The following is a 16,380-nucleotide window of genomic DNA, read 5'->3' on the forward strand; positions in this document are numbered from 1 at the left end:
TTAGTATATATTTTATTTAATTCATTCTGTGTGGGTAGAGGAAGACTGTCAAGGCTGGAAGTCTTGGCCCAAGCATCAACAAGCTCATTTGCTCTGTGCAGAGGATTAGGGTACGAGATCTCTGCAGCATTGTTCCCCTGGGATCTTGTTGATATCCTTCCATGCCCGACTTAGTGGCGTGTGAGAATTGAGACCACTGACAAAAGTTTCCCAGTCTGTCTGCCTCAGCTCCACCATACGTTCCCTGGCCTCAGCCAGAGCCGTTTGAAAGAGCCAAAGCATTTCAGCAGTGCGGGTCCTTCTATAAGCTAGTACAGTTCTTCTGGCAGTGCGTTTTAGTGCAGACAATTAAGAATTCCGGTATCCCCTTCTGCATGCCGGCCCTGCCGCGGTGGCTACTCCCCCATTTTTGGACGAGTCCACACTGAAATGTACCTCCGACGGCTGCCTGTGGGGGCTCTGCCTACTCAGTTGTGCACTGACCTCAGGCGCGTGAGCATGTGCCACTCCTGCCTCCAGCATGTCCCATATTCTCTAACTCCTTATATATACTCTCACTATCTCTATAAAACATCTAACTTATATTCATAAACATGTTCAGTGATCACTGGGAACATGATCAAACAATAATAAACAATCTATAAACTAATTATTAAGTGCGCTTTCTCCAGAAATTTAGGATGGCCGACACTTGCCCTCTGGCTCCCCAAAATGGCGCTACTTCTGATCGTCCACCAAAATCCTTTTAGACTGTCGCTCAAAGCTTCTCACAGTCCCGACTTGAGTTTACAATGTCGACCGGCAGGTTTCACACACACAGACCACTTGCTTACTTTCCTCCACTCAAAGGATACAACACATTAGGGTCCACACAGGAACACGACCACCGTGCAGGCTTCAGGTGGTCCATAATACCATTCAGATCACCGAGAACTGACGTCTGTCGTGTGCTGCAGCTTCCTCACCAGTTGTACACTGTAACCTTCACTCAAACACTTTACCCAGAACTATATTCTTCTCCGGCAGGATGTGGCGACGTACGTCACTCCCTGACGGCTGTAGCCACTCAAGTGACACGTCAACACCTCCGTCTGCGTCACGACATAAATACAAATGTCGACATCTCATTTCCAAGCTTCAATAAGATGCTCGTCTTCTGCTTGTCTATATTTAGTCACAATTCACTGACGTTTAATTATTTGCCTTCAACTGACTTCTGATCTTTAGTCAGGTGTGTAGAATAACTCTCACCTGGTGGACTCCGGTAACTGGAGGTACCTGTGGTTCACAACAGTGTGTCCTGGTGGGTGTGTGGTCCCTGGGTGTGTCCTGGTGGGGTGTGTGGTCCCTGGGTGTGTCCTGGTGGGTGTGTGGTCCCTGGGTGTGGTCCCTGGTGGGGTGTGTGGTCCCTGGGTGTGCCCTGGTGGGGTGTGTGGTCCCTGGGTGTGTCCTGGTGGGTGTGTGGTCCCTGGGTGTGTCCTGGTGGGGTGTGTGGTCCCTGGGTGTGTCCTGGTGGGGTGTGTGGTCCCTGGGTGTGCCCTGGTGGGGTGTGTGGTCCCTGGGTGTGTCCTGGTGGGGTGTGTGGTCCCTGGGTGTGTTCTGGTGGGGTGTGTGGTCCCTGGGTGTGTCCTGGTGGGGTGTGTGGTCCCTGGGTGTGTCCTGGTGGGGTGTGTGGTCCCTGGGTGTGGTCCCTGGTGAGGTGTGTGGTCCCTGGGTGTGCCCTGGTGGGGTGTGGTCGAGCCATATCTTAATTCCTAGTGCTAACTTGATGTGTGAGAACAAGGAATGCAATAATTGTTGTCTCAAGTATATAATACAATATAATACAGTTGATAATACAATATAATTCACACATTTATCACTAGGTTGTGGTAAAAAATATTGTCCTCTTTTGTGAATATTATTTATGTGATATTTCTAACGTTGAGGAGATATTCTGTTAATATAATTAGTCTTTGTTGCCTCTTTGCCCAATTAATTACGCATTTTGACGCCCAGCGAGGCTGAGCTGTTATGGTAGTATTAATAGTTACAATTTGACCTTATTTGATTGACGTCATTAGTTGAAGTATATAACTTTGCCATGTCTGGGTGCACACGGCGGCACCAGTGTTGCATGGTGCACGTGCACTATTAATATCTGCTGAATTAATAATTTTGTTTGTGCTGTTGCTTATAGCATTTAATGAATGAGAGTTGATCAGGAAATAATTGGTAAGCTGAAGTCTATTCGTGCATTAATATATTTTCATTTTCATACATTTTTTTGCTGGATTAATTTTGTAAGTAATGTATTTTTTATATAACCGAAATATGCATAGAAAACACTCCATATTGGTTGTTCTGACATATATAAATATAGCAATGCAGGAACAACAGAATGCCTATTGATCTATATGAGACTTTCTCCCATTAAATTTTTTTTATATATGTATAGCCTGCGCATGAAACAAGCCACCGTTCAAACGCCTATTATCTTCCCGGTTATTTATTCCATACAAACTATACTACCTTGTTTGCCAGCCAGTATTTACCCAGGTCTTTTCTGAATTTATTCTTATCCAATATATACACCCATTGTTATATCTTGATATAATAATACCACATGTATATATATATATATATATATATATATATATATATATATATATATATATATATATATATATATATATATATATATATATATATGCGAACAAGCCTGAATGGTCCCCAGGACTATATGCGAATGAAAACTCACACCCCAGAAGTGACTCGAACCCATACTCCCAGGAGCAACGCAACTGGTAACTACAGGGCGCCTTAATCCACTTGACCATCTTGATATATATATATATATAATCCACTTGATATATATATATATATATATATATATATATATATATATATATATATATATATATATATATATATATATATATATATATATATACAACTTTAGAACACTTTCCCACCAGGAGACTCGAACCCTAGCCAGCACAGAAGCCTTCCAGCAACTGGCATAACAGGTACGCCTTAACCCGCTCCACCACCTGCTCAGACCCCTAAAAGAGATGGTAATTTCGGAGTATTTTTATACCCCAAAGATCACCACCTCCCAAGAGCACTAGAGCAAGTGAGGGGTCATTTATACGTTTATTTCATCAAGTCCCTGTTAATATGGGAGAACACTGTGTCTATGCTTAAGGCACAACTCTCCTAAACACGAGAGTGAAGTATACAACTTTAGAACACTTTCCCACCAGGAGACTCGAACCCTAGCCAGCACAGAAGCCTTCCAGCAACTGGCATAACAGGTACGCCTTAACCCGCTCCACCACCTGCTCAGACCCCTAAAAGAGATGGTAATTTCGGAGTATTTATATACCCCAAAGATCACCACCTCCCAAGAGCACTAGAGCAAGTGAGGGGTCATTTATACGTTTATTTCATCAAGTCCCTGTTAATATGGGAGAACACTGTGTCTATGCTTAAGGCACAACTCTCCTAAACACGAGAGTGAAGTATACAACTTTAGAACACTTTCCCACCAGGAGACTCGAACCCTAGCCAGCACAGAAGCCTTCCAGCAACTGGCATAACAGGTACGCCTTAACCCGCTCCACCACCTGCTCAGACCCCTAAAAGAGATGGTAATTTTGGAGTATTTATATACCCCAAAGATCACCACCTCCCAAGAGCACTAGAGCAAGTGAGGGGTCATTTATACGTTTATTTCATCAAGTCCCTGTTAATATGGGAGAACACTGTGTCTATGCTTAAGGCACAACTCTCCTAAACACGAGAGTGAAGTATACAACTTTAGAACACTTTCCCACCAGGAGACTCGAACCCTAGCCAGCACAGAAGCCTTCCAGCAACTGGCATAACAGGTACGCCTGAACCCGCTCCACCACCTGCTCAGACCCCTAAAAGAGATGGTAATTTCGGAGTATTTATATACCCCAAAGATCACCACCTCCCAAGAGCACTAGAGCAAGTGAGGGGTCATTTATACGTTTATTTCATCAAGTCCCTGTTAATATGGGAGAACACTGTGTCTATGCTTAAGGCACAACTCTCCTAAACACGAGAGTGAAGTATACAACTTTAGAACACTTTCCCACCAGGAGACTCGAACCCTAGCCAGCACAGAAGCCTTCCAGCAACTGGCATAACAGGTACGCCTTAACCCGCTCCACCACCTGCTCAGACCCCTAAAAGAGATGGTAATTTTGGAGTATTTATATACCCCAAAGATCACCACCTCCCAAGAGCACTAGAGCAAGTGAGGGGTCATTTATACGTTTATTTCATCAAGTCCCTGTTAATATGGGAGAACACTGTGTCTATGCTTAAGGCACAACTCTCCTAAACACGAGAGTGAAGTATACAACTTTAGAACACTTTCCCACCAGGAGACTCGAACCCTAGCCAGCACAGAAGCCTTCCAGCAACTGGCATAACAGGTACGCCTTAACCCGCTCCACCACCTGCTCAGACCCCTAAAAGAGATGGTAATTTCGGAGTATTTATATACCCCAAAGATCACCACCTCCCAAGAGCTTATATGTTCCTTAATGGAGCCCTATTGCTTATGCATCGTTAAACGCCTAGAAAGAGATGTTGTTGTCTTGCCTATATACTGGGTTTTTTGGAGCTTACAGTCCCCAAGTGGGCATTTGAAGGCATAGACGACGTTGGTCTCTTTTAAAGCATTCTGCTTTGTGTCTTTCCAGACACAAAGCAGAACGCTTTAAAAGAGACCAACGTCGTCTATGCCTTCAAATGCCCTCTTGGGGCATTTGATGACGATGCATAAGCAACAGGGCTCCATTAAGGAACATATAATCTCTTCCCACAACCAAACCATCGCCAGAGAAATCCTAGTAAACAACACAGAAATCATCGATAGATACAGCGATAGCAGGCGGCTTGACGTTTGCGAGGCACTACACATTAAAAAGTCAACACCAGCAATCAACAGCCAATTAATGCACAACTATATTCTACCCACCTCAAGACTCCGCTCCAATATAGAAGCATCAAGAAATATGGACCAATAGGCTTTCTACAAATCACTTCAATTCAATACCCATTGTTTCGTGTTCTGTCTTGTGTTGATGAAATTAATACCCTATTAAAGCCACCTCACCCCATCCACCTCACTCAAATATAGATATAAACAAATCGGAGATGTGTAAGTTCTATTCAGTTGTGTATCTAAAGTCTTTGAAAATGTAATAAGTTTTACGAAACGCGCTCAAGTGTCGCGTCAGACTAGAAATAAAAATGAATTTTGGAGAATGGATTTTTGAATTACCACCAACAGTGAAAAGAAATGTACGAAAGATAGAGAAAATTCGTGTTAGAATTATTAATCTTACTTTTTCGGTCATATTTAATAATATATGTCTACAGGAAAGACTGCTACCAAAATATACTAATATATATATATATATATATATATATATATATATATATATATATATATATATATATATATATTGGCCTGTTATGTTGGACATTGTCTTCTGTGTTGGCATCGATATGTTCTTGTCTTGTCCTTACTCTCATGGTGGGTAGAGTAAATAGTTCCGTGATTTGGGTGTTCATGGTAGGTCGCTCTATTCTTATGTGAATTGCCTCAAGAATTTGTAATCTTCTTGAATCTTGGGTTTTGTCTATTATGCAAGTATTCTTGTTCAACATTTCTCTTGTTAGAAATGTCTTGTCTTTCTCTTCTAACAAGAGAAATGTTGAACAAGAATACTTGCATAATAGACAAAACCCAAGATTCAAGAAGATTACAAATTCTTGAGGCAATTCACATAAGAATAGAGCGACCTACCATGAACACCCAAATCACGGAACTATTTACTCTATCCACCATGAGAGTAAGGACAAGACAAGAACATATATATATATATATATATATATATATATATATATATGTATATATATATATATATATATATATATATATATGTCGTACCTAGTAGCCAGAACGCACTTTTTGGCCTACTATGCAAGGCCCGATTTGCCTAATAAGCCAAGTTTTCCTGAATTAATATATTTTCTATAATTTTTTTCTTATGAAATGATAAAGCTAATAATTTCATTATGTATGTGGTCAATTTTTTTTTATTGGAGTTAAAATTAACGTAGATATATGACCGAACCTAACCAACCCTACCTAACCTAACCTAACCTATCTTTATTGGTTAGGTTAGGTTAGGTAGCCGAAAAAGTTAGGTTAGGTTAGGTTAGGTAGGTTAGGTAGTCAAAAACCAATTAATTCATGAAAACTTGGCTTATTAGGCAAATCGGGCCTTGCATAGTAGGCATAGAAGTGGGTTCTGGCTACTAGGTACGACATATATATATATATATATATATATATATATATATATATATATATATATATATATATATATATATATATATATATATATATATATATATATATATATATATATATATATATGTTTACGAAAACACAAGGAAATTACACTAATGTGATATGTTAATGAGAAAATCATTTGGAGCAATTTAGGAGATTTAGAGGTAAGGAGAGGGACTCGGGAGTTCCCTGATCGAGGGTTCGAATCCCCGCATTGCTCCAACAAATTTTCTCATAAGAATGATAATAACAAATGAGAAACAAATAAAGATAAGAGCTTGTAACAATATAACAATAATAATATTAATAATAAGAATCCTAATAAAAATTATTATGAAATTAAAAGTAATAATAATATTGTAAGCAAATAAGAATTATATTAATTACTGTTATTAGTGTCGTAAGTAACAATGCCAATTATAGTATCAAGTTATTTTTGTGAACAAGTTGATGACGGTCACACCTTTAGTGACGAGATATAACTCTAAGTTGCTTTCTGCCTCAAGTTCTTCCTGGAAACTGGGAGCTTCAGTTGGTGGAGGGATGAACGTGCTGTGATGACCTAGAGGGCTGTTGTGGGTGGCATGTGAAACCCCTGTGGCTCAGTGAGGCTTTCCTGTCCTCTGGTGTTCAGCCCTTGGGGCGTGGTGGACCTGGAGCATTATTTTCATTTGCTTTGACTTTTCCTGTTGGGAAGTTGAGTCGAAATTATATACCTAACCCAAATATTGTATTTGTTTACCAGCTGCCAATTCAACTGTATTATCTGTAACAATGGTGTTTGAAATGCAAGAAAATCAATACATAGGATAAAATACTTTATATAAAAAACAATATATTTTTACAATAACAATACAACACAATATAGAACATTGTAGAATGCAGTGAAAACTCAACACACTGAAATAATCGACAAAATACACAAGTTACAGCCCCGCTCATGTACCAGGTAAGTCCACTGTGGGCTCACCATAGCCCGTGCTACTTTTAAATTTTGCCCCGAGGGGCGAGTTTATTGGGCAACACCACTCATCTTGTGAGTGGACACACCGCCATAGTGACAGTATTGGGCAGCGCCACTCATCCTGTGAGTAAACACAACACCATAGTGACAGTATTGGGCAGCGCCGCTCATCCTGTGAGTGGACACAACGCCATAGTGACAGTATTGGGCAGCGCCGCTCATCCTGTGAGTGGACACACCGCCATAGTGACAGTATTGGGCAGCGCCACTCATCCTGTGAGTGGACACACCGCCATAGCAGCATGTACAACACTCCCCAATAGGAAGAAAACCCGCTGGGTTGTTCATCCTGTCACTTGTACCCAGACACAGCTGGGACTTGCTTAACTGTCTCAAGTGAACAGCTCCTCAAACAAGAAGATTAACATCTGACAACCCTTAAAATCTTACATTATCTTGCGGGTGCAAAATGGGGAATGTTATAAGAACAGTATCAATATTTGAGAAATAGTGTTTCCCTAACTCTAACAATGTGGAGTTCATTATTCTACACATATTTCTAACTTACCCCGCTCCTGTACCAGGTAAGTCCACTACGGGCTCACCATAGCCAGTGCTACTTACAACTTTTTGTTCCCAGTAGCTGAATCTAAAATAACAACAACAACAAATGATAAAAATTAATTGATTATTATTTACAAAAGTGTATTATATTATTTATATTCCAGTGAATTATTTGAATTAATACAATATTAGAATACTAGATTGACGGTAATATCAACACACTGAAACATGCCCCAATTATCAGTGCGCCCAGGTGCGCATTAATGCTCTGCTTTTGTTTAGTTTTGACCAATAGCTGGACAGGACCGCAGTGATACAATTTGTTCTCCTGTTACCCGAAGTTTCACTAATGAAGTACAAATGTTCATTGGCGCCGGATATTAATGATTTCGAACACTGATATTCTATGTTTTACAAATATGCGAGTTTTTACATGTATGATTAGCATAGAATTTTAAATACTTAGCTACAGACTAAAAATCTATTTCAAGACTTTGTTATAAAGTTTATATATCTTAATTAATGAACATCACTGGGCAGTTTTATTAGGCTAAAATTAGACAGTTTCATTCATTATTAAAAGATTAATTGTAAAATGACATCATTATTTAGCCTCAGATAAGTTGTGTTCCACCAGGCTGTTATTACGCGTGTTGGCTCGCCAGGGTGTCTCCTTGGTAGTGCACGTCACCCCGCAGGTGTTTTTCCTTTAAACACCTGCATGTAAACACGTGCTAGACCACAAGCCAGCGTTCTCAGGCTCAGGTCTTCATTTCTGATCGACTTGGTACTCGGGATTTCTAATATATTTCAAAAAAGACCAAATAAATGTCTTCATTGCGAATGAGATAAAAATATGTAAACTTGAAAAACTTAAACAAATATTCAATATACTACCTTGGATAAAAATAATTTCACATAAATTAATTTTTAATATTGATGTCAGGTCTTGAAAATTGGATCAACATTTAAATTCTCATGAAAATAAAAGGCAATGCAATGTATACAGAGAGAGTTTGTGAAGAAAATTATCAATTACAGCCTCGTATTCATTATTTTCATTAAATGTTTTTGATAATGATATCACAATTACTAATATTTTTTTATAATATAAAACTGTTTATCTTCTTTTTAGTTGATATTAGCCAGAAATGTGTCAGAACTTAGAAAGCTTAAAGGGCTATATTAACAGAACTCAATGCCTTTGTTTTTATTTAATTCTGAACGTCACTTGATGTTGGACTCAATTTGATTCTGTGCGCCATTGATACTGTTAACCTGCGTCATAGCCTAAGAACTCAATTGATCTTTGATTCGAGTAAATAATTATATCTGTCGATGTTGAGTGTTCCACTGATCTCGGGGTTTGATCTGCTGTGTTCCTGACCAGTGAGAGAGTGACTGACTCCCCCACACACAGCACCGTGGTGCAGTAGTTAGCATCACCGATTGATGAGGCGCAGAGATCACCCAGGGAATACTGGACACCAGTTTCTGGCCGGCATTAACAACTTCAGCACTGTGATGGTCTTGTCATGCGACACCATGAAGGACCCTAGTTCCCAGGAGCCGTGTGTGTGTGTCCTCAGACTCCGACCCTCACCGTGAGAGTGCCTGGGGGCAGGAGACGGTTGGGCAGACGTCTCTCATTGCACACACTTGACCCTCTGGTGTTGGTAATGTTAAGAGTTATAACTCCTGTAGACCGGAGTGGCAGGAGGCGGCAGGTCGGGCTGAAGTCCAGAATCAATTTGGTTGTTGCCGTTGAGGCCAAGACTAACTCCGAGTTTGAGTTTGAAGGAACCTTGGGACCTGATGCTGTCTCGGCCCTGGTCCCTGGCGCCCGGAGGGACCCTCAGGTGCAGGAGGGCCCGTAGAGTGCGCTGGAAGTCTGGGTTGATGAGGAAATAAAGAATGGAATTGGAGATGTTGCCCATCATCTGTAGCATGTTGCTGATGGCGCCGAAGGTGAGGAGGGAGTAGGTGTGCTTCTGGCTGTAGTTCAGGAACCCCAAGTAGTAGATGGTGACGGGCGTGTTGTAGAGGTAGAAGAACGCCGTCACCCAGAAGAGTAGCAGCACCAGGCGTCTCTCCCGTTCCCGCCTGGCGGGGGGGACGCCGCTGCCGAAGCTGTCACGGATGCTGCGCAGGTGCTTCAGGCGGTAAGCGATCTTCACGTTGCAGAAAGTGAGGACGGCGGCGGGCGCCACCCGTGAGAATATCTCCCGTACCCAGGAGTACCCTCGATACCACACCTTACCCATACCCAGCGTGTAACCGTCAAGTGGCACCCAGCCCTCGGCCACCTGGCACACCTGCCCCACTGCCGCCGTGGGGGCGTACAGTGCCATCACCCACACCAGGCTTCCCGCCACCCGCCACTCGAACACCAGCGCCCTCTGGCTGTCGGGGTACTTGTCGTGGCGGCACACGGCCAGGAACCTGTCGTAGGCGAACCAACTCATCAGGTAGAAGCTGAGGATCTGCGAGGATATGCTGAGCGCCCACCCGAAGTGGGCGTAGTAGAAGGCGAGGGTGTGGGTGGTGGGTCCGTGGCCGCCCATGGCCAGACACACGGGGATGGTGAGCAGGTAGAGCATGATGTCCACCGTAGCCAGGCACCGCAGCCACCTGCAACACCACCGATAAGTTAGGCTGTGACAACCTTGCCTCTCATCCTCCCTACCTTACCACCCCTTCATATCCTTCTCACAGTAGGTAAATATGATAGGTAAACGAGCAGCCAAAAACTGGTAAGACAGACAGATATCCACAAAAAGGTAGACAGATAGGTAGCCACAAACATGTACACGGTCAGGAAGCAACAAACAGGTAGACAGACAGACAGACAGTCAAAAACATTTAGATTATAAGCAGTCACAAACAGGCTGTGTTATGGTTTCACAGTCCTATGTAAAGTACCCTGCGGCAGATGCGAGAGTTATTCACCGTGTAGTCCACATTTAGGAATAAATAATACTTGCCGGCCAGTAAACTCCTATTGAAACCTTGTATATGTACCTCCCTCCCGTTCTTTAAATATTGCTGGGGAGGAGAAGGAATCCAGTATACTCGTTAGAGGTAATGAGTCACAATAACGTGGCTAAAGTATATTGACCAGACCACACACTAGAATGTGAAGGGACGACGACGTTTCGGTCCGTCCTGGACCATTCTCAAGTCGACTGTCCCGTACCTTCTCCAACACAATCGACTTGAGAATGGTCCAGGACGGACCGAAACGTCGTCGTCCCTTCACCTTCTAGTGTGTGGTCTGGTCAACATACTCGCTAGAGGGTCACTGAGCAGCTGTCACGGCCTTAACAACCATTGTGCAGTGGTAGTTAGTTCTTAAACATGATCACATATATACCCAGATGGAATAGTTGGAGATGTAAGAAAGTATTACTTAAAGGCTTTAATATGAAAAGAGAAGACCAGAGTAAATATATATATATATATATATATATATATATATATATATATATATATATATATATATATATATATATATATGTATATATATATATATATATATATATACATATATATATATATATATCTATATATATATATATATATATATATATATATATATATATATATATATATATATATATATATATATATAAGTAATGTTTTTTTGTTAACCAATTTCTTTAAAACTTTGATAACATTTTGATCCAACTAAATGATCATCGTTTAGGTCAGCCTAGAAAATTATAAACTATGAAATATAACGATCATAAACAACTTATGTATTAGAAATATAGAATTATATATTTTATTCTAATTGATAAATAAACTTGAATTAGTTAGCTATTCTATAACTATTCATAAATGTTTGTATCTTAATAATTGACTTCACAAAATTAAGTAAATTCCTAATTATACTTGGAAAAATATTGTAAAATAATATTGTTAATTATAATTATGCATTATATAAAATATTCTAAGGTTTATATGTCATGATACAGAACTAATGATAACAGACAATGCAAACAACAGCAATTGTTTTAATTATATAGACATTTTTAGATATATTATAAAAGTCAAAAGACAGGTCATGGTAATCTACCTTACCTAGTAATTTGTAGCTTATTCTGAAACTTTTTTCAGAGTGGCCTAAATTTAATAAAAACGCTTAAAATAGCTGACGTGTACAAAAATTTTGAGATACATAAAATTAGAAAGCTGAGATTTCCTTTTAATAAATATAAAATTTCTTAATAATTTCCACTTTCCAGCTAAGGGAACAATTATTAAAGTTAAGGACTCAGTTCAGGGTTTATTTAATAATATTATGAACCTAAATAAAGTATACTTTATAACAATTATTTTTTGGATGAAACTAACAGCATAGGATATAACCTGTAAAATTAACAATAATATATATTGAATGATTGCAGATATATGTTAACCACATTCAACATATATATGGCCACTGTCTCTTCTAAACTTAGTCAATCAATAGCTTAGGATATTATGGCATATAAATATGATATCAATGCAGAATTCGTTATCAATTAACTCGACAATAATAATAAACTTGCTATAATCGCTATTCATCAAGAACACCCATAACTCCAACAATCAACGAACAAGCAACTACTTAAGAATAGAGTGTTTAGTTAATAGATAACTGCTTCAATAATTGTTGTTCTTCTTCTTCCATAGTTTCTGTGCCTCAAATTGTACCTCACTAGGCTACCGTTTCCTCCTGCGTCAGTCATGGTGGGCACCGGTTGCCTAGTCATCAACATGTACCTCACTAGGCTACCGTTTCCTCCTGCGTCAGTCATGGTGGGCACCGGTTGCCTAGTCATCAACAAACATCGCCTTTGGCATATAAATCAAAACAGAAGACTGAACACTCTCGCCTCCATTCACTGCGTCTAGTGTACTGATACAATGATCTCATACAAACAGACGTCCAACGATTCTTGTGGATTAATGTTTCTTATATTCGACTAGAATACAAATCCTGTCGATGTATCTACCTCTTCAAGGGTAGATCCGTCAGTCAACTGGTACTCAAAATGGATGTCAACTCATTACAGGTACCGTGTCTGAACCTGTACCTACCACTAACGAACCTGCAAGCTTATCATAACAAAATAATCTACTTGCATGAACGACTAGACAATAATTGAAATAAATTGTTTATTACTCCACTCTATCAACTGGTTCTCATCGCGTACTGCGAAAGGTACTCCCCCGCCGGGCGAGTCCACACTGGAAACCCCCGCCTGCTGTCACTTATTAATGTCAGTTGACGATCAACCACCGTCGTGCGAGTATGCGTTGCTCTGACCTCCTTCAAGCAATTTCATCGTAATTCTCTAATATCTCTTCATTATCGCTATATGCATGCCTAATTCACGTGTCTAGGCATCGATATACGATCACTGGGCACAGGATCGCAGTGTACAAGTCAAACTGTATCAATCAAAGGCTCGTACCGTAAATTAACTGGAGCGACGACGCCTGCTTCCACAAAGTCAAGATGGCGCCTGGAGTTTATCTCTCCCAGGTCGCCCACAAATTCCTCATTCACTTGTCACCATTGATTTCGTCTTTTCTGAATTATGTGATGGGTTAATACACAGGTATTAACCCGGCTCCTCAGTCAACAAGACCTCATCGAGGTGAACCAGACGTCTCAGGTCTACCACAGTGAGCGGCCAGCGGCCACCCACTCATGGCGTCAGACCAGCCTTCTGCTCCCACACGTCCAGATGAAGTCCCCAATCGCTCTCTTCTCCTCGTCGCAGTTCACTGCTGTCTTCCTCCCTAAATCGCAAGGACTGCACTGTCTTCTCAGCTGCGTCGGACTGCGTGCTCTCTCCTTGACCTCACACTAACAACTGACGTCATAAACACTGCACACGACACGCCAGTCCTTCCTTGTCCCTCATTGGCTAGGGATGACGTCATCCAGCTCCTCCCCCCCCCTCATTGGCTAGCGATGACGTCATCCTGCTCCTTTCCCCTTGTAGAATGGCTATCTTATCTTGTTATCTTGAGATGATTTCGGGGCTTTTTAGTGTCCCCGCGGCCCGGTCCTCGACCAGGCCTCCACCCCCAGGAAGCAGCCCGTGACAGCTGACTGTCACGGGCTGTCACCCCCAGGTACCTATTTACTGCTAGGTAACAGGGGCATAGGGTGAAAGAAACTCTGCCCATTGTTTCTCGCCGGCACCCGGGATCGAACGCGGGACCACAGGATCACAAGTCCAGCGTGCTGTCCGCTCGGTCGACCGGCTCCCTCTTAAGTGGCTCAGTAACACCTCAATGCCGCTTCTGTATCATCCAACGATAACAATCATATTTCAACTCCTCTCCTGTTCCTCTGTAGGACCAAGTGAGGAATAACTCTCACACTGGGACAGAGCCTAAATCATGAGGCTATACTGGGGTTCACAACACCTTACCCCAACCTACCAGAGGACCTAAAACAGAAAACGGGACAGCATGTCAATTTTGCGAGCTCCTAACATTTTCTTGAACGACAAAATTTGTCCTTAAGTAGATTGTACGTCAAAATGCGACGTTCTATTAGGCGACAGGTGGAGCGACTCGTGACGACGGCACAGAAGAAAGTTGCTTCTTCATGGCTGTGTAGAAGGCTGCTTGTACACAGCCATAAACAGGAAGACAACCATAGACATGTTGATAGACAGGCAGCCACAGCCAGGTAGACAGGCAGCCACAGACAGGTATACAGGCAGCCACAGACAGGTAGACAGGCAGCCACAGACAGGTATACAGGCAGCCACAGACAGGTAGACAGGCAGCCACAGACAGGTAGACAGGCAGCCACAGACAGATAGACAGGCAGCCACATACAGGTAGACAGGCAGCCACAGACAGGTAGACAAGCAGCCACAGACAGGCAGCCACAGACAGGTAGACAGGCAGCCACAGACAGGTAGACAGGCAGCCACAGACAGGTAGACAGGCAGCCACAGACAGGTAGACAGGCAGCCACAGACAGGTAGACAGGCAGCCACAGACAGGTATACAGGCAGCCACAGACAGGTATACAGGCAGCCACAGACAGGTAGACAGGCAGCCACAGACAGATAGACAGGCAGCCACAGACAGGCAGACAGAGACACGAAGCAGATATACAGACCTGTAGGCCCTGTTCCTCATCATGGGACGAGTGAGGACCACAAGGTTGAGGACGTTGGTGATGACGCCGACGGTGATGAGCACCGGGAACACCACATGGAACACTGCCTTGTACACCTCGTGAAGACCTCTCGCTTCCTCCTCGTCCCCTGGCCATCTGCTGCAGTTATTGTAGCTCACATTCCTCGCCATTCTTGTCTTCCTCGTCCTCCTCTTCCTCGTCCTCCTAGTTCTCTCTCTGTAAATGTAGGAGTAAGTTGTAAAATAAAATGTAAAGTATATGCTCTGTAAGTTGAGTGTATCCAGGGCTCTAGTGTAAACAGGACGGGATGTAAACAGTTTACTCAACGTTGTAAATGCTGGGACTTGCAATGTTGTTGTTGTTATATATATATTGGTTATAAATCCTATGATACTAGAAACTAATGAAACGCGGACCGTACTTTGCTAGGACCTTGTTACTCCTGGGTGATAACGAAGAGTCAAATTTATGGTACTTAGAACTTACAGTAATTAATATTTTTGTGTTTTAATTTTACGTTTGAGTGCGTTAATGAATATGTGTGTGTGTGTGTGTGTGTGTGTGTGTGTGTGTGTGTGTGTGTGTGTGTGTGTGTGTGTGTGTGTGTGTGTGTGTGTGTGTGTGTGTGTGTGTGTGTGTGTGTGTGTGTGTGTGTGTGTGTGTGTGTGTGTGTGTATTCACCTAATTGTGTTTGCGGGGGTTGAGCTTTGGCTCTTTGGTCCCGCCTCTCAACCGTCAATCAACTGGTGTACAGATTCCTGAGCCTATTGGGCTCTATCATATCTACACTTGAAACTGTGTATGGAGTCAGCCTCCACCACATCACTGCCTAATGCATTCCATTTGTCAACCACTCTGACACTAAAAAATCTTCCTAACCTTCCTGTGGCTCATTTGGGCACTCAGTTTCCACCTGTGTCCCCTAGTGCGTGTGCCCCTTGTGTTAAATAGCCTGTCTTTATCTACCCTATCGATTCCCTTGAGAATCTTGAATGTGGTGATCATGTCCCACCCCCACACATACACAGAAAGCAGCCCGTAACAGCTGTCTATGTCCCAGGTACTTATTTACCTCTAGGTAACAGGGGCATCAGGATGAAAGAAACTCTGCCCATTTGTTTCCGCCTCCACCGGGGGTCGATCCCCGGTTCTTAGGATTACGAGTCCCAAGCGCTATCCACTCAGCTACATGCTCTTCTGTGTGTGGGTGTGTCTGTGTGTTTAATCTCATGCGCCTGTAAGGTCGAGCATTAGCTCCCTAGCCCCGCCTTTCTAACGCCTGGTCAGTTACTTGGTTCCTATGTACTTGTG

At 42.1% G+C, this 16,380-nt stretch overlaps 1 protein-coding gene across 1 annotated transcript; it reads right to left on the reverse strand.

The window, feature by feature from the left end:
• Positions 1–7,187: 7,187 nt before the first annotated feature.
• LOC123760123 (FMRFamide peptide receptor frpr-18) lies at positions 7,188–15,258 on the reverse strand. Its single transcript, XM_069325743.1, has 2 exons — positions 15,049–15,258; positions 7,188–10,541 (listed from the first exon to the last, which is right to left on the reverse strand). The coding sequence occupies exons 1-2, from the start codon at positions 15,237–15,239 to the stop codon at positions 9,593–9,595; spliced, it is 1,140 nt and encodes a 379-aa protein (XP_069181844.1). The 5' UTR covers positions 15,240–15,258; the 3' UTR covers positions 7,188–9,592.
• Between the last annotated feature and the right edge of the window lie 1,122 nt (positions 15,259–16,380).

This window comes from Procambarus clarkii, chromosome 16, assembly GCF_040958095.1.
Source record: "Procambarus clarkii isolate CNS0578487 chromosome 16, FALCON_Pclarkii_2.0, whole genome shotgun sequence".
Lineage (NCBI taxonomy): Eukaryota > Metazoa > Arthropoda > Malacostraca > Decapoda > Cambaridae > Procambarus > Procambarus clarkii.

Bases quoted from the DNA above. Each gene is read 5' to 3' on its own strand.
- LOC123760123 (XM_069325743.1), bottom strand. From the start codon at position 15,239: ATGGCGAGGAATGTGAGCTACAATAACTGCAGCAGATGGCCAGGGGAC. The intron at 10,542-15,048 runs GTCTGTATATCT...GTGGTGTTGCAG, and splicing joins ATGAGGAACAGGGCCTACAG to GTGGCTGCGGTGCCTGGCTA.